Here is a 24767-nt window from a genome sequence, read left to right on the forward strand (position 1 = left end):
ATGGGTTTCGGTTTTCTTCATGTCTGATTTTTACTCATACCGGTCAAACCAAAATATTTTAATCACCGACAGAGGCGGTGATAAACACATACAGCTCCTGCAGCTGAAGGTACCGAATGATCTGGGTAACACCAACGTGATGGGATATGGTATGATTCATGCAGGCTTGCCTGCACTGTTGTGTGTATATATATATTTTCTTCATTTATGGACAAATGGACCAAAAGGAATGATGAAGCAAAAGCCGATATTTTTGCAATAATTATAGAACTGAGAGTTTATGTTTAGTTATGTTGCCTTAACGTTACGACGTCTGTGTAACGTCACTGTTGGCTACTTCAGATTGTTTTCACTATGATTGACAAAGTCATTATTTGCCCTTGGGGGGGGGGGGGGGGGGGGGGAGACAATGTTTTTTACTTTTCAAGTTTACTTTTCAAAACTTAAAAATAGGCTACTAATTGCTTGATTCAAAACAGCGTTAACAATTAATAGGAGGGTGGTAAGGGGCTGGGACAGGGCATAAGGTGTTAAGTTTGTTTTTTTGCTTTTGTGCTTCTTTACTGCATACATAGGCTCCTTTCTCAGCATCTTTGCCGCTATGTGGGGTTCACATTACCCTTTTTCTTTAGGGAAGACAAAGCAGGGAGTTTGGGGGGTATTTCTTTTCAGTTTGGTTCATGCTGTACTCATCATATTTTGTTTGTATACAATGGCATCTTGCATTTCTATGTTGTAGGGGTGTCATGAGCGGCACAAAGAATAATCATATGGTGAATAATATTATTCATATAACTTCTTGGAATGTCAGATGTTTAAATAACCCATCCAAGAAAGCCTATTTGCATGCTGATACAGACCCTGTTGAAATAAATAAGTGCTTCAGGGACTTTTTTGAAAACTTATACAAATCCCAAAGCATCACAGCAGAAGAAGATATTCTTCAATTCCTGCACTCCCTCCCGCTTCGTAAAATAGACTCCAATGCGCAAAATGAACTTAAGGCTGAAATTACATTACAGGAGGTTGTCACGGCCATAGAGGAATTTCCAAATAGAAGGTCACCTGGTCCCAATGGCCTTGGCATTGATTTTTATAAAGCATTCATTGACGATGTGGCCCCCGCTTTGCCGAGAATGATTAAAGAATTAATAAAGAATAAATACCGACCAAATTCATTATTTAACATCTCTTTAATATTGAAAAAAGATAAAGTGTTCACCAAAATCTTTGCAAACAGATTGAATAAACATGTTGCAACTATAATACACCCAGACTAGAAGGGGTTTATTCCCAGGAGATTTTCCTTTTTTAATGTTGGTAGATTACTAGATATTGTATATAGCAAACAAAACAAGTAAAAATCGGCAGTACTTAGGCTTGATGCGCTTAAAGCATTTGATCAGGTTGATTGGAAATATATGCTGTAAACAATCAGAGAATTTGGCCTGGGTGAAAGCCTTAGCTCATTGGTAGAAATGCTTTATGCGCACCCAACTGCATCAGTGCTCACCAACTCAGATAGATCTCACCCTTTCAGTCTGTACCGTGGTATTAGACAGGGCTCCCCTTTGAGCCCTCTGTTGTTTGCTTTGTGTATTGCATTAAGCATTAGATGTAACCCAAAAATTATCCCTCCACATCTGGGCAAAATGGATAAATATATAGCATTGTAGCCGATGATGTAATCCTGTTTTTAATCGCAGCCTGGAAAATCCATCCCTCCATTGTTGGACCAAATTAAAAATGTTGGAAAGTTTTTTTTGGAAAGATATCAGGATATACCATAAACTGGTAAAAATGTGAATTCATGCCTCTGAGACCCCAACTTTCTCAGGAATCTACCGGTAAAAGTGACCACCCATGTCAAATATCTTGGAACTACAATTCCCAAGCAATCTGATCAGCTTTATACACTACAAAGTAGGGCTGCACAATTCTGGATAAAATGAGAATCACGATTTTTTTTGCTTAGAATTGAGATCACGATTCTCATGATTTTTTCCAACATAAATATTCATTGTACTTGTTGCAGCACATCAACTTTGCAACAACTGACATTGAACATAAAAACAACAAATGTCTCTCTTGTCTTCTCTTTCATACACAACCTTTGAATAATTTTAACAATAATAACAATTTGGAGCATTATTTTTTCCATGTGTAAGGTTATGAGGGAGGTAGGTATGATTCTTAAAATGTAAACCTGAAACATGAAAGTTGACCATGGCAGGATCACAACCGAGAACACACTACTTTTTTTTTTTTTTCGTAACCAGCTGTTTAAAGGGTCTTTGCCAAGAACACAAGTCGGTCAACATTTTGAGGCTTCAGTGAGGAACGGAGACATGTTACAATGTTCCCCACAGTGCTGAACACCCTTTCAGAAGGGGAACTTGTGGCAGGAATGTAAATGTTCCCTCCACCAGACAAAGGAGTCTGCTTCACTATCAATGTTACTTGAGAGCAAATATGACTGCAGTTCTGAGGCAACATCTTGCTCAGGCTGGGATGGTGCCTCATGGCCTTTTGCTGCTTTAAGGAAGCTGCCTAAGGTATTTTGGCTCTTCTTCATGGGGGCACCCAGGGGTAAAGTGGAGGGGGGACTTTGGTTTAAGATAGAGAAGATAGTTACTTCCATTGAACAGGACATCACTGGAACATCCCTCCTGGCACTACTCAATACAACAAAGAGAAGTCCTGGACCATTTAAAGGGATTGGTCTTATAGTAGAACACTCATTAAAGGTGTAGTACCAAATAAAAAAAAAAACATTCAATCTAATAAACACTTATATTTTTGCCCCTATTTGTCACAATCATGCATTTCATCCTTCTCAGTCAGATCCTGTTTTCTCGATCTGGAAAGGGAAAGACCTTTTTACTGTGAAAGACTTGTATATTGACAATGTTTTCACCTCGTTTGACCAACCTAAAGGCAAATTTGAGTTACAACCATCTTACTTTTTCAGGTATTTGCAAGTCAGGAACTATACTAGATTAAATATTTTAAGATTTGAAACTTATAACTCGCCAGACAAAGTCTACTCTCTTCTAGCAAAGGAACCTGAGACCAAAAAGCTGGTGTCCATGTTTGTAAATGTGTTTACAGCTCAAACTGCCCCAAGTACACAACATCAGAGTGTTGGGCAAGGGAAATAGGAACCGTCATCTCAGAAGATGCATGGTGTAAATGTCTTTATAGCATACACACATGTTCAATTAACTCAAGACACCAGCTAATTCGGTATAAGGTTATAACACAGACTCCATTACTCACACGTTAAACTGCATTCATTCTTTTCATCCACTTCACCATTATGTGTAAAAACAGTCCAATGGTACAATTGCACATATGTTCTGGTTTTGCAACAAACTTTGTAGATTTTGGCGCAAGGTTTTCCACTTCTACTTTTATGAATTTCTAGGTTTAGGAATATGATTTCCTTCCAGCCCATTGCGGAGTGCCTTTGTAAGTCGGGTCTCCAAGAGTGGATGCCCAAGAAAGACTCCTGCCTCTTGCAATCAAAAGCAAAGCATGGGAGAGGACAAACAGAATAACATTTCCAGGAGAGCGATGCTGGTGCATTTCCCTTGACAATGATAAACTCACAGGTCAGACGGTCATGTGCCTCAAACACACAAGTTTGGTCAAACACATTATTGCTACAGATGTATTCTAACAATACACAAAGACAACACAATGTGAGGAGGAGCTCAGGTCAGTTCACAAGCCAACAGTTGATAAGATTTGCAATGCTGATAGTTAATCAGGAACATTTTGGAGTCAAAGACAAAGTCAATTGATGAGTAACAGTAATAGCAGTTAACAGCAGTTAACAATGGATGACCTGTAATTTCTGCACAATTATTTTAACCTGATAAGGGGCACAGTAGGAGTACAAGTGACAAACCGGATGAAATACAAAATGCTGCTGAAGAAACGTCATAGAGCAAAAGGGAAGCATTGCAGTCTGAAAAACTGCAACAAAAAAGTATTACTTCCTGAGAATCATTACAAATACATTTTAAAATGTGTGACACTTAATTCCTTGTTATATTACACAATTATCCTTCTAGACTTTTTTAGCAAAGTCTAAAAGTCTAAAAGTTTGACAATTTATACTAATATGCCTTATTTCTGTAGACACCTTTGGAACAAAAGTAACAGTCTTATAACTGTTGTATAAAGTTTTTTTTCATGTCAACACTTTAAACACTAGGAACACAGGAACTGTGGACTATGGTAGTCTGTAGAACCCTCTTCCGAGGCTCCTTTGATTTCTCGACTTTCTACTCTCCCAGGACACAAAAGGAACACTCTTTGAAATAAGGACATGCTGACTGTCCACAGATATCTATCATTATAAAAAAATTAAATAAAGGTGAACATTGATAAAATGTTAACCATGTAAATGTCAGCTCTTAATATTTTAAAGTTATAATTTATTACTTTTTAGTTGTTACTCCTTTTATGTGTGTGCATGTGTGACTGTGATTTGAAAAGGTGGCTCATAATTCTCATGGCAGCAAGATGTCATTGGCTGGTGTCTACACCCCCTTATCCCAAAGGTTGTAGGCCAAACAATCACAGTCAAAGAAGAAGAGACAAGTACCAGCAAAATGCTGCGTCTATCCAGAGAAATAGATTTAAGCTCTGCGAAGTACAGAACATTAATAGCTTCACCGATTCAGTTACTTAGGCATTAGTCATTTTAACATTAATGTTCCTCATTTTTCATTCAGCCATGCCTGTGAAGGTGATGGAAAGAGCCACTATGCACACAAGATTCTTGCCATTCGCATAGGATGGAAAAGTATATCCAGTAAGTATATTCCAGTTCATCCTAACCATAACAATTCATATTTGTGTTTAGAGCACACAATGATTGTGTGAAGCATGCCAGAAACATGCCAATTTTTTTCTTCTAAAAGTGCAAGCTTACAGTTGTTTCTATACTCATGAGGATTTAACTACACTGCATAAAGAGTGTAGTTTGCATCACCATGAGAAAAATGTGATTACCGGTACTTCATCTAACGTCTCCACCATCAGTTTGGAAAAATGAGAAGCTGCGCTATCACACAAAACTGTTCATCAAGAATATTTTCAGAACGTGTTGAGTTAATGTAAAAATTAATATTGAACTAACAAACGGCACTGTGTTAAACAAAATGGAAAACATATTGATAAACTCAGAGCAGAAGCTCCAGCAACTCAGACATCACAACTCTGACCAAGGCAACTGCTGTAAAGCCTTTCAAGATTCAATGGGCCGGTAACCCTTGGAAGGAACAATGTATATAGCTGGGAAGAATGAAGGACCCCCCAACAAATTTACTGGTCACCCCACTCGCCAGTCACATAGACTTTCCATTACTCACAATAGCCCCCAGCCAGCCCCCTGGCAGCAGTTGCGCCCCGACAACAACAGCTCACCATGAGCACATGACCAGTCACTGCTCTCAAAAAGAGTGTTGAGAGAAGACAGAGAGGACTACTAGTGAGCAAGTAAGTCATACATTTCTTCAGTAAAAGAAGAGGGGAGTATGCATCATGAATGGTGCTGGAGCCTTTTGACTAATTTGACATTTGGGACTGAGTTATGTAGCTAACGTTAGCTGCTGCTTGTATATGTTATGTCAATTTGCATAGAAGGGATTTCGCTGAGTCAAATGCATGTTAACATTCCATAGACCATTTAAAGGGTACTTTTGGGCTACACAACCTGGTCAAAAGAGCTACAACCACAGAAAGGTTCTTGCAGAAAAAAACGGTAATATCCAGTCATGCCCAGGAACCATCTCAGTTCCCTCCTATTCGTTTGAAACGGATAGTTCAATATTAACTCGATTTTTGACTCCACTGGACGGACCTGCCCAAAACCAACCTGCTTACCCAGGTACGTGACCATCGCCCTACCAAACTCACACTTGGTTAGGTTGAGGGTCAAGGAGGCTTGGGTTAGCCATTAAAATACTACTTCAAGGGTTGATATATGGTCCGCCCACGTGTCTGTATATACCACTACATTATCCAGATACATAATTACACCGAGGCACATCCCCCAAAACCATATGCATCAAGCGCTGAAATGTTGTCGAGGCATTTTTCATGCCAACTGCCATTACAGTATATTGCATAAAGTGGTCAGGAGTGGCAAATGCAGAAATCTCATAAGCTCTCACAAGGGGTCAAAGGGACCTGCCAGTAACCCTTAAGGAGGTCTAACTTGGTGATGAATCCCCAACTGCCAATGCAATCCTCCAGACAAGGAAGTGGCAAAGAGTTTCAGCAACAGTCCCAGTGGGCCTACCCTTCTTAACATTAAGGATACATGCATGTATCTCTCACCTACTTCTTAGTAAGATGCATGCTTTTCTTTACAAAGAAAAGGATCTCTGCCTTTTCGCAGCAAAGTCTATTTCTCTTTTCATCCAAGATATGAGACACAGAGCTGAACCGCCTCTCACTCTCTGTACTTGTGAATGGTGCACAAAGGTATTTGCGTGCCATTTGTGCCAATCCTGGAAAACGCAGGTGATTATTTCTCCAGTCACCTTTGGGGATGGGGGCCTCTGCCAAGAACATATCAAGTTGTTGGGATACAGAGGTACTTGGCCTCTCTGGTTCATTCTCCTCCAGAATCTCCTCGAACATATCATGCAGGGAGGGTCCTGCTCTGCTTGGTTGTTGCCTTTTGCACTGTAGGTGTGTACTCTCTCCATCACGTGTCTCATCCTCGAGGCTGATGCCTCTGATGAGCTCATTTCTCTGGTCAATTGTTCAAACGAGGAGAGCAGTGTTATAAAGATTTCAATTAATTGCCACTGATGCACAATGAGAATGGCGGGGAGGTCCTAGTCTGCTGCATATGTAGCAAGTGCATACTTTTGTTCAAGCATGCTCTCCAACATGTAAAATGTACTATTCCAACGAGTGGAAATATCCTGCTCTAGCCTTCATGTCCACCATCATGGGCCGCAAGCTGCAGAGTATGTGCCATCCAGCCAAAACTAGCCAGACCACTGTCCATCATAGCTTTCGTCATATTCCTAGCATTATCTCTTACCACAGCATGCACTTTGGATTTGTCAATGTTACACGTCTGGAACATTTTTTCAAATGCCTCCCAGATGGCAGCTGCTGAATGGGTGCCAGTGAACTCCTGAGAATGTAACATTGCTTTTATCAGGTTGAAATCCTTGTCAATCCACTGCACCATAAGGCTAAGAATGGTCACAGGGCTGACATCTGAAATCTATATATCAGTGGTAAAACGGATTGCGGTGATGTCACGGGCCAGTAGCTCATGAATGTGTGTGACCACAATGTTGTGGATTTCTGGGAGACAGACCTCGGCGAAGTGACGTCGGCTAGGCACCGTATAGCGTGGCTCCATAAACTTCATCAGACTCCAAAACCCCACGTTCTATACTACGGAGAAAGGTTGGTCATCTAGAGCAGGGGTGGGCAATTAATTTATACAAGGGGCCTCATGAGAAACCTGAATTGTGTCAGAGGGCCACACAGATGATAACTTGAACTTAATTCTGCTCAACTTTACTCCATTGTAAAATGCACTAAAATATAGTATCTGAACAAGTTTATAGAAATACAGCAATACAACAAACAATAACTTGTAATGTTTTCTCATTTAACTCTTCAGTGAGAATAATCCAGTCGGTTCTGGGCTTGACCAAGGGCATTGAAATCTGGCTGAATGTCTGAGGTGGCTATGCGAAGGACAGCTGAGAGGTGGTCATCTGTGATAGAGGATCTGTGTTTGGATTTGTTGAACTTCATCACTGAGAATGTCTGTTCACATACATAAGTAGGACTAGAATCCTCTGAGCATGCCTCCTCAGGTGTGGAAAGTTCTCCTCTTTGAGGGAGGAGTAAAAGTCCAGCAGTGAGACTGACCTGAAGTGCTCTGCCAGAAGTGTGTCAGACTGCAGGTCAATGAGTTCCATCTGAACATCACTTGGTACATTATCCACACTGCAGTTGAAGGGAGAAGAAACCATGTGCATTTCACTTTCAAGAGTTTTGAAATCTTGAAATCGCCTTGAAAACTCTCCATGCAGTGCTTCTAACATGGATGAGTACTTGTGTAGGAGATCGGCTGATCTTGTGGCTTCCTTTAGTGTTGGCAGGTGGGTCAGAATGTTGTCCTTCACTTGGCTTGAGAGAAGCTGCAACTTTCTCATGAAAGCCTTCACTGCACTGTACATCTCATGTACAAAAAGGCCCTTGCACTGCAGTTTGACGTTTAGTTCATTCATGAGTGCAGTCACATCCACAGTGAATCCAAGGTGTGCCACCCAGTCTTCATCTGAAAGTTGTCATGTCCTTTCTTCACACAGAATTCCTGAATCTGGTCTCTCAGGTCCCACACACTTTTCATCACTTTGCCTAGGCTGAGCCACCTGACGGTGCAGTGATAGCTTATGTCACCACGTCCAATCTCATTTTCCTCCAAAAGTCCAACAAATTGCCTGTGATTTAATGCTCTCGCTCTGATGAAGTTAACTGTTTTAGTTACAACATCAAAAACATGTTTCATTTTTAACACTGTCTTGCACAACACTTCCTGATGTATAATACAATGCAAAAATGTCAATTTCTGCACAGGGTTAATTTCTGTCACTTTATCCTGCATTCTCTTTAAAAGTCCAACATTTTTCCCTGTCAGATTTGGACAACCGTCTTGTTGTCACACTTGCCAGCTTGTCCCATTTCAGTCCTAACATGTCCAAACATGCATTTACCTCTGTGAATAAGTCATTACCAGTGGTTGTCCCTTTCATTGACTGCATGGCTGCCAGCTCCTCCGTGACTTGAAAGTCTGCAGTTATCCCACGTAAGAAGATGAGGAGCTGGGCGGTGTCGTGTACATCGCAGCTCTCATCCAAAGCCAGAGAAAAATAGTCAAAGTCGGCCGCTCTGTTCTTCAGCTGAAGCTCCAAGTTCCCAGCGATGTCCTCAACCCGCCTCGTTACAGTGCGTTGGGAGAGTGACACGTTCTCAAACGCAGCCTATTTCTCCGGGCATATCAGTGCAACAGAGTCCAATAAACACTCCTTAATGAACTCTTCGTCAGAAAACACCTTACTTTTTCTGGCGATTTTGTGAGAAATTACATAGCTTGTCCTGACGGCTGCATCTCTGGGGGTGTGAAGTTTGGTAAAAAGTCCTTGCTGGGTTTGCAGTTTTGCTAGCAACGCATCAGACTCCCTTGCGCGCTCTTTCTCAGTCAGAATTCTGTATTTATCCTCATGCTTGGTGGTGTAGTGGCGATTCAAATTATAATCTTTAAACACAGCGACCTGTGTACCACAAATTAAGCACACAGCGTTACCTTTAATTTCTGTAAAGAAATACTTGGCAGTCCATGTCTTGTTGAAAACACAGCATTCGTTATCAACTTTTCTTTTCTTAGCGTGAGCTGACATCTTGGGGTAATCTGGCTAGCATCACTTGGCTGTTCACCTTCACTCACCGCTCACGCACGTGCACGCACGCACGCACATACGTCCACATAGAAGTAACACAAATGTAGCGCTTTCAAAATAAAAGCAGCACAGTTGTATTGCACAACATAGATATTTGTTTAATTTATGTTGTAATTTATGGTTGGCAGGCGTGCCGGAATTTGTTGTTTGTTATTTGTTTTGCTCTGGCTCTGTCTGGAGCCAGTAGTATGACTCTCTCAAAGGCCGTGTAAATTAAAGTCTGAGTCTTGCCGGCAGTGGCTGTTTTCGCTTACTTGGCAGCTTAATTTTTCCGTTTGTGGTCAGCTTGCAGGTAATAGCTGTACACCCCCGCGTGCCTGCTTTTCAAATGTCCAATGAGATTTGACGTGTTAAATGACACGTGAAATGAAACGCATTGCAAACTGCATGATGTGGATTTTCCTCCAAAACGGTAAAATATTCCCACACGGTTGCCATCTTCTTAAGTAAGGAAGGTTCCTGAGCTTCCTGTGCACAGCGATCAACATAAACATCGGCCACTGCCATCGGTGAATGTCATCTTTTTTTGCCGATGGCATAACGAGCCGAACATCGGCCAATACTGATGTTCGGCCGATGCATCGGTGCATCCCTAGAACTTGCACATCATGGCCAAACACAAGGCTAGCTGGACTGACCAAGGATTCCTGCTTGGCATCGCGAATTGCACACAAAACGAAAGGGATACCCTCATCCCAGTTTTTACCTGTGTCATGGCAATACTGCACCTTGTGACTCTGGGTGGTAAGCTCTTGACACAGAATGGGAGATTCCAAGGGATTGTAAAGTCAGTTCAAAAGCTCTGGACAAAAAAAATGTGTAATATTTGTCTGTAAAGTTTTAGGGAGACCAAACGTGGTGAAAAACTTGATTAGCGCTCTGGTAATGTTTGCTGTGGTTGTTCTCCATGGGGGTATTGCTTTGGGAAACCTAGTGGACACACACATTAAAGTCGGCAAAAACTGATTACCTGCTTTTGTTTTGACCCGGCTCAACCACACTTGGAGCCTGATGTAAGGCACCATTATCCACTTCATAAGTATCACATCATCCCCCAAGATACAGCTTATCTCCAACTCTGACAAGTCAACATCCTTACCCTTTTTATGGGCATGTGATCGAGTAACAACGCTTACAGGAAACACATCGGGGTGGTGCTGGCCCAGGACCAGGACATCCAACTCAGGTACTGTAACAGGGGTTTTGGTAACTTCAGGAGTAGGATAAACCCTCCCATCCACTGTCATTTCCCATACTAAAGTCCACACCACTAATGGGGAAACACGGTCGCACAGCCACAGGGAAAACACCATTGATCAAATTGCTCTGCACCCAAATGCAACGAAGGGGAGCTGGCACAAAGCTCATCCCAACACCCCTCACAATCACTGCTTGTGTCACAAGCAGTTCTTTCATCAAAGGTTAACACATTAGCCAGAATGAGGGACTGCAAGCCACAAGTATCACATAGAATAGCCACTGTATGCTCATCTTCAGGCCTGCCAGTGAGAGACACTGTTCCCTTAAAAATGAAGGCCTTAAAACATTCATCAGGAGTCTCGGGCTGTAGATTCTGTCATCATGAAGCACAGTTTTTGCTTATGTAGCACTGCAACTGACTGCTTCCGCTTATATGCCTCAAAATCTGCTATTAAATGACCAGACTTGAAGCAAAAGAAACACTTCCTCTCTGTTTTTGGACTAGTAACAAATGTCTGACCCTTTTGGTTCTGCACTGCTGACACATTGCTAAACCTTCCTGGGAAAACATGTGGGCCATGCTTCATGATGCTGGTTTTATGGATTAGGACAAACTTATCAGCCATTGTTGCAGCCTGCTGGAGTGAGGAGACCTTCTGCTAATGAAGATATATGTCATGCTCTCTGAAACGCATTTCTTAAATTCTTCAACAAGCAACGATTCCCACACTGAGGCCAGATCGGTAGCCTTACAGGCCATACACCTCCGATCAAAAAGGTTACCATTCTCTCTCGCAAAATCAAGGTAGGATTGACCCTGTGCCCTCTTCAAACTCCGGAAATGTTGCCTATAAGCCTCTGGAACCAGTTCATAGGCCAGAAGAATAGCACTTTTCAGCTTATCATAGTCCAGATTGTCCTCAGCTGACAGTGACGAACAAACTTCTTGAGCCTTACCTATAAACTTGCATTGCAGCAGAACGGCCCATGCATCCTGTGGCCAATGCAAAGATGTAGCTATTTGTTCAAATTACTCAAAATATGTGTCCACCTCAGTGTCACAAAACACCGGGACTAACCAACTATTCTTACTTAGATCAAATGTTGTCACCGGCTGAAGAACAGTAGCCGCCACAGGAAAGGAACCCTGTTGGAGTTCCAACTGTCGCAGCTTAATAGTAGTCTCTGCTTCGACCTTTTTCAACTCAACTTCCCTGGTTCTGGACAACTCTGCCTCCAAACGCCTAAGTTCCAACTCTCTTTTCAGGTGGAACTCACTGTCACACTTCTCCTTTTCCACCTGGAAACGTGCAAAACGGACTTTTAGCCTAGCATCCTACTTAGAACCTTCTGAGAGCAGATCAAATTGTGGTAGTGTCATTGGCTTGCCCCCATGGGGTCTCTGAACAATAGAGGTAGACCCAACAGGCGCTATAGGCTGAGATGCCACACCATCTCCAGCCATACCAGTTGAACTGGAAGACCGTGGCAAAATTTTTCTCCACCAAGCCAGACACTACAGCACATCTCAACTCAGCGTTACGCAGGCCTGTAGAAACACTAATCCCAAAAAATTATACCACCTCATTTAAATCTTTATTTCTATAAGCATCCAGCTGGGCAAGCAATGGATTTGCTACAAACTCACCTATATCAAATGTAGCCATTACAAGCAGAAAGAGAAGAACAAACTGAAGAAAACACACAAGCTTCTTTCTCCCATCCTCCACAAGAAAAACCCATCCTGCCTCACCTTTAAAGTTAAAGTTAAAGTTGTAGGGCTGATCACTCATTATGCCCAGATGCAGACTGGGGAAAACGAGCAGCAGCTGGGAACTGGAAAAGAGAGAGCACCACACACACACACATATCCATCCATATCCACAGTATGTAACAGTACCCAAAATTTAAGAAGATATACTGGGCCACAACACCAGAGAAAAAAATTTTCCTACACAGGATGATAACAGGTAAAATTGTTCAATTTAAATAGAAACAATTCCATATTTTATACAATTAAATCTGACAACTTACCAACCTAAACCTGTCAACTACATGGTACTCTTTTTTCTTAGTGTTTCAGTTGTAGTTTCTCAGTATTTACCTACTTGTTACCAGCAGTAATTACCCAATAATACACTGAAATTTCAATATATTTTACCAGGTAAATACTTTGTACTTCAGCTGTAGTTTCCCTGTATTCACCTTCATTTACTAGTGTAAATTACACAAGAATATTCTATGTTTTACCTTACATTTACCGGGTTAATACCTGGTAATTAGTGCGCTGTAAAATATTTTACCAGATAAATACTTTGTACTTCATCTATACTTTCTGTGTATTTACCTTCTTATACTGGTGGTAATTACACAAGAAGATGCTATGAATTACCATACATTTACCAGGTAAATAGCTGATAATTAGGGGACTTTAAAAGGAAAGGTTACCGGGCATGTTCAGCTGGAGTTGAGAAACACTATTATTTGACCGTGCGTTTGTGTGACTCCTCTGTATATTTGGAGTTGATTTAAGCGGGAAACAGTCCCACTAAAAAGAAATTAATGTTCAACACTGGAATGCATCCGATTCTCTCCACGTCTCAGCACAGTGAATCTCAGAGTTGGCCTTTAAGTATAATCAAGAGATTATCTTACCATAAATTGCAGACTATAAGCCTCTGCTTTTTTCCCAGGCTTTGAACACTGCGGCTTATAATACAATGCGGCTAAAAAATGTTGCCTCCTAACATTAGACCAATAAAATTCAATAGTGAGTGACAAATTTCTGAGGCTGTTCAATTTAAACACTGAAGAAGATGACTGATGGTTTTCGTGCAAATAACATCTTTCTTTGCGAATATCTTATATTACAATGTGGACACCAGTGGCTTATAATCCTGTGCGGCCTATACAAGTGTAAAATGGATTTTCTTTTTAAAATTAGAGGGTGCGGCTTATATTCAGGTGCGCTCAATAGTTCGGAATTTACGGTAATCATGACAACATTAAAATAAAATAAAAAAGCAGCCCTTTAATTACAGCCACGTGGGTTGGCTGTAATTAAAAGCCCCACTCCTCTGTATCCTCAGGCTGTCTGCAGCACCTGTCCCTCATTTGGCTGCTTGCACTGATCTGGGGTAAAAGATCCTTGACAGGCATACAGAGCAGCTTCTGCACGCGCTCAGTTTGTGCTGCAGCCAGCAGCTAGTCAACGTCGGTCTTGTATGAGGAACCTGGGGAGGAAATGCTCTCCAACAAAGTCAGACTGTGAACAAACACCTCTTTTGCCCACTTGATCTGTCTTTTTCTCCTGAGGCGTTTAATGACCACCCTTCCTCAAAACAGCTCTGAGTGATAAGATGCTACGACTTAAGTCTTTACAGAACAACTCCAATTGTCTTTGTAAATTACTTTCACCTCTCAGTCTCCCTTGTTTCCAGAGGCTTAACACATTAAAGATAAAATCTTATGTCCTAGTCTAGCAGCATAGCTCGTCCACATCTTGAGCTTGCATCAGGAGCTGACATTAATAGCTTTTCTTCTGAAAACAGATTCTTAGAGCAGGACTGAATATTGTTTTTCCAGAGAATTTCACTAACAAAACTCACATTGAACTGTTAATGTATCTCTTCCTTACACACTTTAAAATTGGAAAACATTAAAATAAAGAAAAGGTAAAGGTTACACAGGCCACATAGTTCTATAGACGTGAGTCTGTCTAGCACCAGCAGGGCTATGAAGCAATCTCAGCAAAAACAACAGACCCTCAGGGAGTGCTATGGGAGAACTTAATGGGAATGGTTTCACAATGATAACAGGGATGACAGCGATAAATCTCTCACAGGGTGTGTGGCTAAGCACATCAGCTTCTGTGAGGAGAGTGTTACCCACATAGCATGTCTGCTGCTTCCCCAACAAAGCTTGGATCAATGCAAACATCAAAGTAATCTGAGGTAAGAAAGCTTTCATTACAACAGCATGGGGTGCAGTGGTTGGCACAACTGCCTCAAGAAGTCTCCTCTGTCTTTTACAGCTAAGATGTCCGCTTCTAGGCTGGAAAGTGTCCCGAAAATCTGGAAGACATTCCTAATAGTCCCTGGACTACCGGACTCCTCCCTTTCCATGCCCGACTTAAATATGCAAATCATATTTAAATGAGCCGTGCACCTGCGATTCCCCTCTCTGCACGATCAGAAAATAAAGAAAAAAGAATGAGTAAGACAAGAAAAAATAAGAACTTCACAGAAAGAGAGATGAGATGCTACTTTCTGAAGTGGAGGCCCGCAAAAATGTGCTCTTTGGCACGCTGTCCTCCGGCATCAGCAAACGTAAGAGGAGTGGGTGCAAGAGTGTGTGCAAGGCTCAAGGCTATCAATGCTGTGAGCCACTTCTTCACCACCAACAACAACAAAACAAAGGCATTCGAGAAAGATGGCAAACGAAGAGCAAGATGAAGCTACGTCCCTCTACATTTGTGATGAGCATGGTTATGGCACAAACTCGATGCACAACTGCGCATTCTCCATCGCGTGTTTATTTCTTTCCGACGTTGGTGACAACAACAGTAATATCGTCTCCTTCAACTTCCTGGTGACGATCGCGGGAAAAAATCTCGAACATGCGCAGAAAGCTCGATTGGATCCACTCTCGTCTACATGCACGTTCAGTAGGCATTTGGATCGAGTTATCTCGGGGTCTTAATTCAATCGCAAGTAACCCAACCCGATTCGGTTTCTTGTCAGATTAAGGTGTCTACATAAACTGAATAACTCAATCTTATTGTAATTTAGCCATTAATCCAATCCAATGGCACGCATGTAACCGCACTGAGTGAGTCGTTATAGCTGTGGCTCTCTCAGGGGTGGTGGGAGCACATGTTTTTTGTATAGGTTTTTGTGTAACTCACAACAAACGTGTTCATACAGCAACCTATAGTGCAGAAGTGCGCCGGGGAAAAGGGGAGGCTGATTAAGACATTTCACACTTTATGCACAATCAGGGGCTTGAAATATCTTAAGCTGTAGTTTAACCAGCAAAAAACAGCAAGTTACTAACTTTAACCAGATGCTTTAACTAGTAATGATGTTGTGAAGACGGGATAGAAATTGGGGGCGCACATGCTCAATGCACTTCACGGGGATTAATATTAGGACAATTACACGAATAAAGTTACTCACCAAGAAGTCCCCCATCGTGCACAGTGCCACCTTGTAGTCTGTTCTCAACAATGCTGTTACTCAGAATGTATGAATCGTGCGTTGAACCAGGCCACCTCATCACAATGTTGGTTAATTGCATTTGCGCATCACATATGATCTGTGCATTGATCAAATGAAAATGTTTCCTGTTGACATATACAAGTCATCATGTGATGGCGCTTTTATAGCAATGTGTGTGCAGTCGATAGCTCCATTTACATTAGGAAAAACCGGCTCTCACTTCAAATTGCACTTTAATGTTGGGCTGTTTGATATAATTTGATATACCTGGCTGAAATGCGGATAATTCTGTCTCACTCCGCTGGCATGGCTCGGCTCAGGGTCAACTGGCACAGTCCCAATCGGTTGGCCAGCTCCCTCTGGAATGCCCCAGTTGCCAAGAACCCCAGTGTTCACATCACCTGTGGGCACAAGCAGCGCATGGCTCATCGCTGTTGTGCACCAACGCTGGCCGCAGCTCTTCACACAGTTACAGGAGGATTGCCCTCAAAACAGCTGATGAACCAGTTGTCATCATGTGCCAGCAAATCCTCTCTGTCTCTGAACACAGTCTCTTCGAATTGCACCATTTGCAATGTCTTCTAATACCGCTAAATCAGCCACTGTTTTTAATATTTGCACCACTTTGCGCATGCTTTAATATCCATTCGTGTAATAGTAGACACATGGGTGTGTTAATTGTTCATGTGTCTCAAATGTGCACATCACTCAGTCTGAGGACAAATTGTGTTCACATTTAATTATTATAACAGTTTCTGAACATCAGCTCTAAGTGTCACCAAAGAATCAACAGCTGTAGAAAAGTACGCCAGGCCTGAAGTTGGTGTGAGGCACCGCACATTTCCACGGTCATTTCGTTCTTGATATATCTGATCCTAGAAGTGAAAAAGTGAGTACGCCACTTTTTTTGTGCGTACCTAGGTCTGTGGATTTAACATGTCAAGTGATCAAAGTGTTAAAGGCTGGTTTTCAGCATTTCAAACTGCCAGCATCCCCTGCATCTGCGTTCCCAGCTTTACTAAGAACTAAACAAATATAGGGATTATATTTTTCTGTTATAGTAGACAAACTCAGCTGTTTTCAACTCTGCAGTCACTCAGTGCGGTTACATGAGTGCCATCGGATCGGATTAATGGCTAAATTACAATAAGATTGAGTTATTCAGTTTATGTAGACACCTTGATCTGACAAGAAATCGAATTCTGCGCATGCTCCAAATTTTTTCCCGCGATCGTCAACTAGAAATCCAAGGAGACGATATTACTGTTGTTGTCGCCACTGTCGGAAAGAAATAAACAACGCGATGGAGAATGCGCCGTTGTGTAACACGTTTGTGCTATAACCATGCTCATCACAAATGTAGAGGGACGTAGCTTCATCTTGCTCTTTGTTCGCCATCTTTCTCAAATACCTGAGTTTGTTGTTGGTGGTGGTGAAGACGTGAACCAGAAGTGGCTCTATTAGCGATAGTTGAAATGGGTAAAGCGTTACCTATGTACTGGGGTATGGCATGCTTTGTGCCAGTGATTCAATTAATTCACCACCATATATCCAAGGATAATTACCCTTCCTCAGATAAGGAGCATAACCCAAATATAGTTATAATAGAGTTAATCTCATCATGTAGACCCACTGACTCTTTGCTTACATTTTTTTATACAGCTCCGGTATAGCAACCTGGCTAAAATATATCCGGGTTGGCATGCTGTACCGCTTATTCAGTGTGTTAATTAAGGCAAAGACTCTCTAATTTCTCCGTGCCGTTTTGATTAAGTTTCATATGGAGTCACGCTTTCCAATATTTCGGTTAACAAGCCCTGTCGGACAGGGGCGCCGATTTATGTTTCTGCTGGTAGGTTCTCACCGTGCTTGCATGACTCGTTACTATTTTGACACGCGTGCGCACATACACACACACACACACACACACACACACACTCTTTCACAAACACACACAGTCTACACATTAGTGATGCATACGAGAAGTTAATGTCAATGTAACCTAACACAAAAAGGCTCTGATGAATATAAAGGAAAAACAAAATCCACAATCCAACAGTGTAAACCAAACAAAATACTTAGTAGTCTATCCATGAGTATTTACCTTTCCAGCTAGCTTGAAAAGTCCGACCTTTTTTCTGCCTAACATCTGCACTGCTACTGTCCTCAGTCTTTGACACGGTAGAGTTCTCACTGGAAGATGGTGTTGGGTCGGTGGATATTTTTGTGACAAATTTGTCCATTTTGTTGGCTAAATCAACCAGCCTAAAGCACCCCCGGAATTGGCGCCTGTGCTGTCGGGTGCTGTGTTAATGATGTGATACACTGCTAATCGCCATTTGAGCCTTGCAGTTATCATATAAGGCTTTAGGTTTTTGGTTTTTTTTTAAATGTTGGAACAAGTTTGTCGTGTTGCCTCGCGACGTAGCAACAGTAGCAAGACATCTTTTGCACAATGCCTGGCACTGTGCAGCATCCTGTCTTAAAACCAAAATAATTCCACACAACTGGAGTACTACTCCTCTTAGACACTTAAGTTTATTTGGTGTCGGCTGCTGTCGTGGTTGTGCCTACGGCCATCTTCGTCTGCTCAGTTTTTTGTTTTTTTGGGTGTTTTTTGCCCTTTGCATGTGTAAAGTCACATGACTCAAATTGCAACATATGCAATTAGAAAATCAAATTTTTTCACATCACGATTTTATCGCAAGTGCAATTAATCGTTCAGCCCAACTGTTCACAATAACATCAATGCTGATGAACTATGCCACCTAAATTTGTCACACAGCCACTTTTTTCAACAGAACGATTTGAGAAAACCTATATTAGTTCTGTGGTTAGCAAATTTTCTGGACTGATGAAATGAGACTAACTCAACTAACTGAACCAGGCACAAGGTAATCCCATCCTGTAGATCATGCACATCAATTTAAGTAAAACCTAAAAGGTTGAATTTATAACATTTCAAAACTTTATCCTCCATTTCTTAAACCTTGTTATTCCATGTTTAACTTGGAACAATATAATATTTGCCAGCCAGTTGTACTGCATAAAATATTACTACAACCTGAGCAATTCTAAATGTCTTTGTTTTTGGTTGTTCGATTAGGAATTTAAGTAACTTGTTTGAACTCTGGTTGTTGTTCAGATTCATAATGTAGGACAATGACTTTCCAGCAAACAACTGTTATAAGCAATGGAAAAACATTCACATTTTTTTATTAATTCTATTATTTCCCTTTGAATATGTATACATATATACATATATATACATATATATATATATATATATATACACACACACATATACACATACATGGTATTTTTTAATTACATTTTCATTTAATTTGTAATGATTTGTCAAATTTTGTATATGTAGTCTTGAAAAACTAAAATGTTATAGATATATTGGGCCAGTATCGGTATCGATTGATACTCAGCTTGTTTACTGTGGCCTATCAGCAAAATAGGCACAAACCAATTGCAATAACCGATTTTTATCTGATGTTGCATTGACTTCAACCTGAAACTGATGGAATTAGCAGCTCCAGATTCGGTAAACACCCAATAGGTGGCAGCCTAATTCAATAACAGGCACTTTACTTTTAATGAGGAAATTTTGTAAGGCCAATCAAGTAATGAAATGTCTTTGAGCAGGTAACAGCTTAGAAGGCTAAAAAGGGACTTTGCAGCTGTTTTTTTTTCACACTAATGGTTTTAACATGTGAAATGTTATAGTAAAGGTTGGTTAACACATTTGTACGAAAGTGTATGTACTCAGTCAGAGATATTTTCATGAAGGGCTGAAATGCTAACTGTTCCGTTATCTTTAAAATGCATATGTCATTGTTTTACTGATATCAAAGGAAGGAAAAAAATTGTCCAAAACAACTGATATCAGTTATTGGCCAAATTCCCCCAACATCGATATTGCCCCACAATTTCACAATCAGTGTAACCTGAGTATTAAAGCATTGACAAAAATATTGACAACATACATAAAAAGGATCAGACAATATTAAGTGCTTAAATTTGCCACACCTCCTGGATGGGAAAAGTTGAAATCTTTGACCAGCTAGCATAAGTAGGGAATCCAATACATTTACTAATTAAACCATGAACTAATACGAAACATAATTGTTTACAAAGTTTTTATTCCAGATGTATTCTCCTCAAAGAGAAACATGCTACAATCACTTAGAAAAGAAGCATTTTAATTTAAAGTCCCAATCCAGCAGTTATTAAACACCATCCTGTTTTCAAACTAGTCGTGTTCTTGTATTTCATTTAATCAGTTCCCAGCAGCTCATGCAAAAAACTCCACCCAGTAAGTTCTCAGGAATGGTTAATTAAATATTTTACATGGAGCAACTGGCCTGTGTGACTTCTACCTCTCTGAGATTGCAGGTAGTGCTCAGTAGATTCAAAGCAGAAACCCTTAGCCATAGAATGTGTGCCGGATTTTGCTTGCGATTTATTTTGTAACAAATAAAAAGCATCTTACAGACATGTTAACAAGATTGAAAACTAATTTTTGGTGGAGGAGGGCTTTGTCACTCATATAGCCATTCTCACCACTTCTATACTCACTCAAGTCAATCAAGTTGCTGAATTTAAACAAGCACCACACCCAACCAAAACTCACAACTATGCACAAAGACAATCAATGAATGAATATACAATCAGCACATTTTGCTTCATTTAAATTAGGCCTCCATTTTGGTAAGATGATGAACAAAAACTTTATTCATCTTTCTTTTTTTACTTTTAAGAGTTTTGAAGTAATTCCAGTTTAAACCACAAACATTTTCTTAAGAAATGGTAATGATATATGTAATTGTCCTCAACCTTTTGATACATGACATTTTTTTTCTGTACATTCCTTGAGACAAAGACTGTCTACAAACATTCATCAGCAAAATAATTCTGTAGATTGAGCTCTCACATTTCCGTAAATGGTAGCACAACAACTAGACAGAAAATAAATAATAAAATCTCAGTACTTAGCACGAAATTAACTCACAGGTTTCGATCAATGTTCAGAACAGATAAAAACTCACCCAAAATATAAACACTAAAACCCTGGTAACTTTTGTTTACTAACAACTCTAATAATAAATTATTTTTTAGGTGTCCTAAAGACATACCAAACCAAGAGTGTTGTTTGCTTTTACATCGCTAATATACACAGGTAACACAAACAAATCAATACTTTGTGAAGCAACATGTCTTACAAGATGAGCAAAGACCCTGGGACACTGCAACAGGAACAATCTCTTCGAAATGCTTCAGTGACTGCATAGCATAACCTTGTAAAGTGCATGTTTGTAGTTTTAAGTGTGTGCTGACACTTGTAACGTGAATTTAGCAGCTCCTGTTTGACATTTCAACAACGTTCTGGTTTCAGTGTTACTGTAACTTTTGTGATACCTAGCTGCGGGTTAGCTACGTGGCTCCCTGTTCATCCTCGTCGCAGCCGTCATGCTTAAACAGAGTTACAACGCGACTCAGTGTGCAAATCATGTTATACACACAGAATAGGAATTTAGCATGTGTAATGTGGCATAAACACGGAAGTAGCAGAGATACTGGAGATTGTATTACGTCTCCGTAAAGCACCAGTCCGAGCCCACATTTAGTGAGCATGATCAAACTAACATTTGAAGTATTTCTAACGGGAACAGTCATCGACATTACAAGAGAAGACATTATACAAGCATCGAATAGCTTCTAAACAGAGCTACACTCACCCAAGCTTCCCTTACCTGTATTGGGGGAATGCCGCCAGGACCGTCCACTGTGTCGGGCGAGTTGTCGAACACTCGGTCTCTATACAAAGACCACAGCCCGACGTTGGGGAGAAATAGAAGAGCAGCTATGAGCAGCCCGGCAAACTGCAGCAACCTCTTCTCTTTCCGTCTCATTTCTCCAGTATAAAGCGTCTGAAGCAGCGGTGAAACCAACTAGCGAGTCCCGAAAGCCCGCTTTCCCCAGCGGAGACAACTTTCACTCAGACTGTGGGGACAGACACCGACGCCGTGACGCTTCGTGGCTGCGAAATCAGCCGCTAGGAGGAATAAACCAGTCAAGCCAGTAGGGGGGAGGCGGAGAGATTCAGACAATATTTTTTAATATCATATTTGAATTGAAAGTTTTAAAAAAATGAATTCAAATGTATTTTTCCATTGCGTAATCACAACCATTGAAGCGATACAAAATCGTCACAGAACGTTCTTTGACCAGGTGACTATCATGGTGCATTTATATGTACCTCGGAAAAAATCCTTTTTTTTCGGATTAATACCATAGTCATTCATGAGAATGACGATGTTGTAATAATTTGTTAAATTAGCTTTTTTTGCGTATGAAAATCACCTTCTTTCAGTTGTTTTGTATCATTTAAAGACACTGTTTTATGAATATCAAACTATGAAACTAGCGACCTTAGATATCAGATTCATTTGTTCAAGTTGCTTTGATACAAAACCTGTTAATTACTTTCCTGAGTGCTGAAAACCATTGGAAAAAACGTTTTTGGAGTGAGAAAACAAATTAGAGAAATAAATGGTCATTACATTTGGTAACAATCTTTTCAACTTCACACAACAATTGATTTTACACCAAAAAAAATCAGCTTTTGAAAGGTTCCATTTCAACTTTGTGATATTAAACAATAGACTGTACATTATATATCTGAAGTCATTGTAGCTACTGTTACGCCATTTGTGGTATACAGAGCCATCAGTGATATACCAACATTGTTATTATTTATAGGTTTAATATCATTTGCATTAAGATAAGGTCATGAATGTGTTGAAAATTGTCTGTGTGTTGTCTGATCGGGAAAGGTTCGTTTGTTGTTTGTCAAATGGGGTGATACAGTATCTAAGTCTCACCAGCAGAGAGCGCGTTCGCTACACTTACAGGGACGAGGGAAATATCGCGAGAATACGCTGTGAGAACGGGAACACACACCTGAGTGTGAAGATGTGTGTGGCGTAACCCGATAAATAATATATATTTTTAGCTTTTTGCAGGTAAGAGAGGAGAGTGGTAATTGTGTGGTTGATGGGTGAATGTGTTAAGTGTAAGTTTATGTTCTCTGTTGGATTTTAGATCATATTGTTCAGAAACTTTACTTGTTTATAAAACCTAACGGTCTATCAGTTGATAGTACTCGTTGCCTAGCAACCGCGAGCAAGCGTAAGGCTGGAGAAAGCTATGAGCCGGTGTAAAGAGCCCGGACTGTTCGTGTATTGTTAATAGATAAATGAATAAGTTAGGATAGATACATAATTGATTTCGTTAATGTGATAATTTTGGTAGATATGAATGGCTGATTGTGTATTGGAGAAACAAATTGATATTGAATGTACAAAATAAGACAACTGGTCTGGAATAGCAATGTAACGTCATGATTATTGTTTGGATGTTTTTTGCAGATGTTCATAATTTTTCTGTGTTATGTAAATACGCTGGGAGAACGGGAACACACACCTGAGTGTGAAGATGTGTGTGGCGTAACGCGATAAATAATATATATTTTTGGCTTTTTGCAGAACAAAAATAAAAGACTTTCAAATCAAATGTGTAGTGGAGGACAACTTCAATTTGTACCATGCTACACATTCATATGATAATTGAACATCCTAAATGTACTACCCAGCAGTGTCAAAATATGTCGTGAACACAACTTTCCCCTCTAAGCTATTTTCATAATACACAGAGTAATATGACATTTTTAAAGATCTGTTCATTTTAGTTTATTTGTCCATAATTTCAAGGAGAGCAGTAAGAAAGTCTTTTTCTGAGCGGGAATCATACTTATCCTCACCGTGCAAGTCCTGGTCCAACTGGGGACAACTTGCATATTTTATCTCTGACACCGTATTCATTAAACTAACTGGCCACCAATGTCTCTAATGAAACATCACAGCCTTAAACCACATAAAGTAGAAGTAACTAAGTTTAATCTTCTTAATGAGGGTCTGAACATATTATTACTATACAAATTATGTGAAAAAATAGGAAATTTCCCAAAGTTTCACAAGACCCTTACTTGTGAAACAAACAAGGGTGTGTGTTACCAGGGAAACCAAGCTGAGATACCAATTGAGAAAAACATAAACCTACTTATAGTTCAAGTATGGGTTTTTGAAAGAGTTGTATGAAAAAAAATAGTCATCTATTTTTATATTGAAGTGGATTTCGAATGTGTAAAAAGTTCCACATAGAAGCGTATTGTATGTTTTAACTTTGTCACTATCTACCCATCCACCTCTTTCCTGGTTGCAGTTTTGGCTGCCTTACTTGTATTATTTTATTGACACATCACTTTTCAACATTTCTGCTAAGCAGATCTTAATTGACCATCAGTGGATGGTCAGTTGAATTATTTTGAGGCAACAATAGCTAAAGAGTAATATATTGTAAACCTAGTGTCGTGAATAGCACTGAAGGTATTCATAATACTCATCTTTTTAACTATAAAGCATAGGTGTCAAACTCTGGCCCGCAGGCCATATTTGGCCCGCAGTGTAATTATATTTGGCCCGCGAGGCAATTTCAAATTAATATCAGAGCTGGCCCGCCAGTATTATACGGCGGCAGCGCTGTAACACCGCATTCACCGCTTATACTACAAATCCCATAATGCTCTGCTGTTGTTTTGGCGCATCAATTAGGACAAAGGCAGATACGCCCCCTCCTCTGTGCCAGCGGTACGGTGTACATTTTAGGACATCCTCAGGATCAGGCAATTCAGCATCATACCTCAGATGAAAAGGTGTCACACTCGCACCAAAAGGCTTCATAAAAAAACTTTTCACAATGAACG

The 24767-nt window shown here is 40.4% G+C and overlaps 1 protein-coding gene across 1 annotated transcript in view; it reads right to left on the reverse strand.

Moving 5' to 3' along the window:
• The window catches only part of galnt10 (polypeptide N-acetylgalactosaminyltransferase 10), a 113208-nt gene extending 91115 nt beyond the window's left edge, over positions 1-22093 (reverse strand). The window contains exon 1 of the mRNA XM_072374894.1: positions 21697-22093. Within this exon, the coding sequence (XP_072230995.1) occupies positions 21697-21855 (159 nt within the window). The 5' untranslated portion in view covers positions 21856-22093. The remainder of the gene's footprint in view (positions 1-21696) is intronic.
• Between the last annotated feature and the right edge of the window lie 2674 nt (positions 22094-24767).

This window comes from Leuresthes tenuis, unplaced genomic scaffold (genome assembly GCF_036924035.1).
Source record: "Leuresthes tenuis unplaced genomic scaffold, fLeuTen1.0.hap1 SCAF_21, whole genome shotgun sequence".
NCBI classification, from domain to species: Eukaryota; Metazoa; Chordata; class Actinopteri; order Atheriniformes; family Atherinopsidae; genus Leuresthes; species Leuresthes tenuis.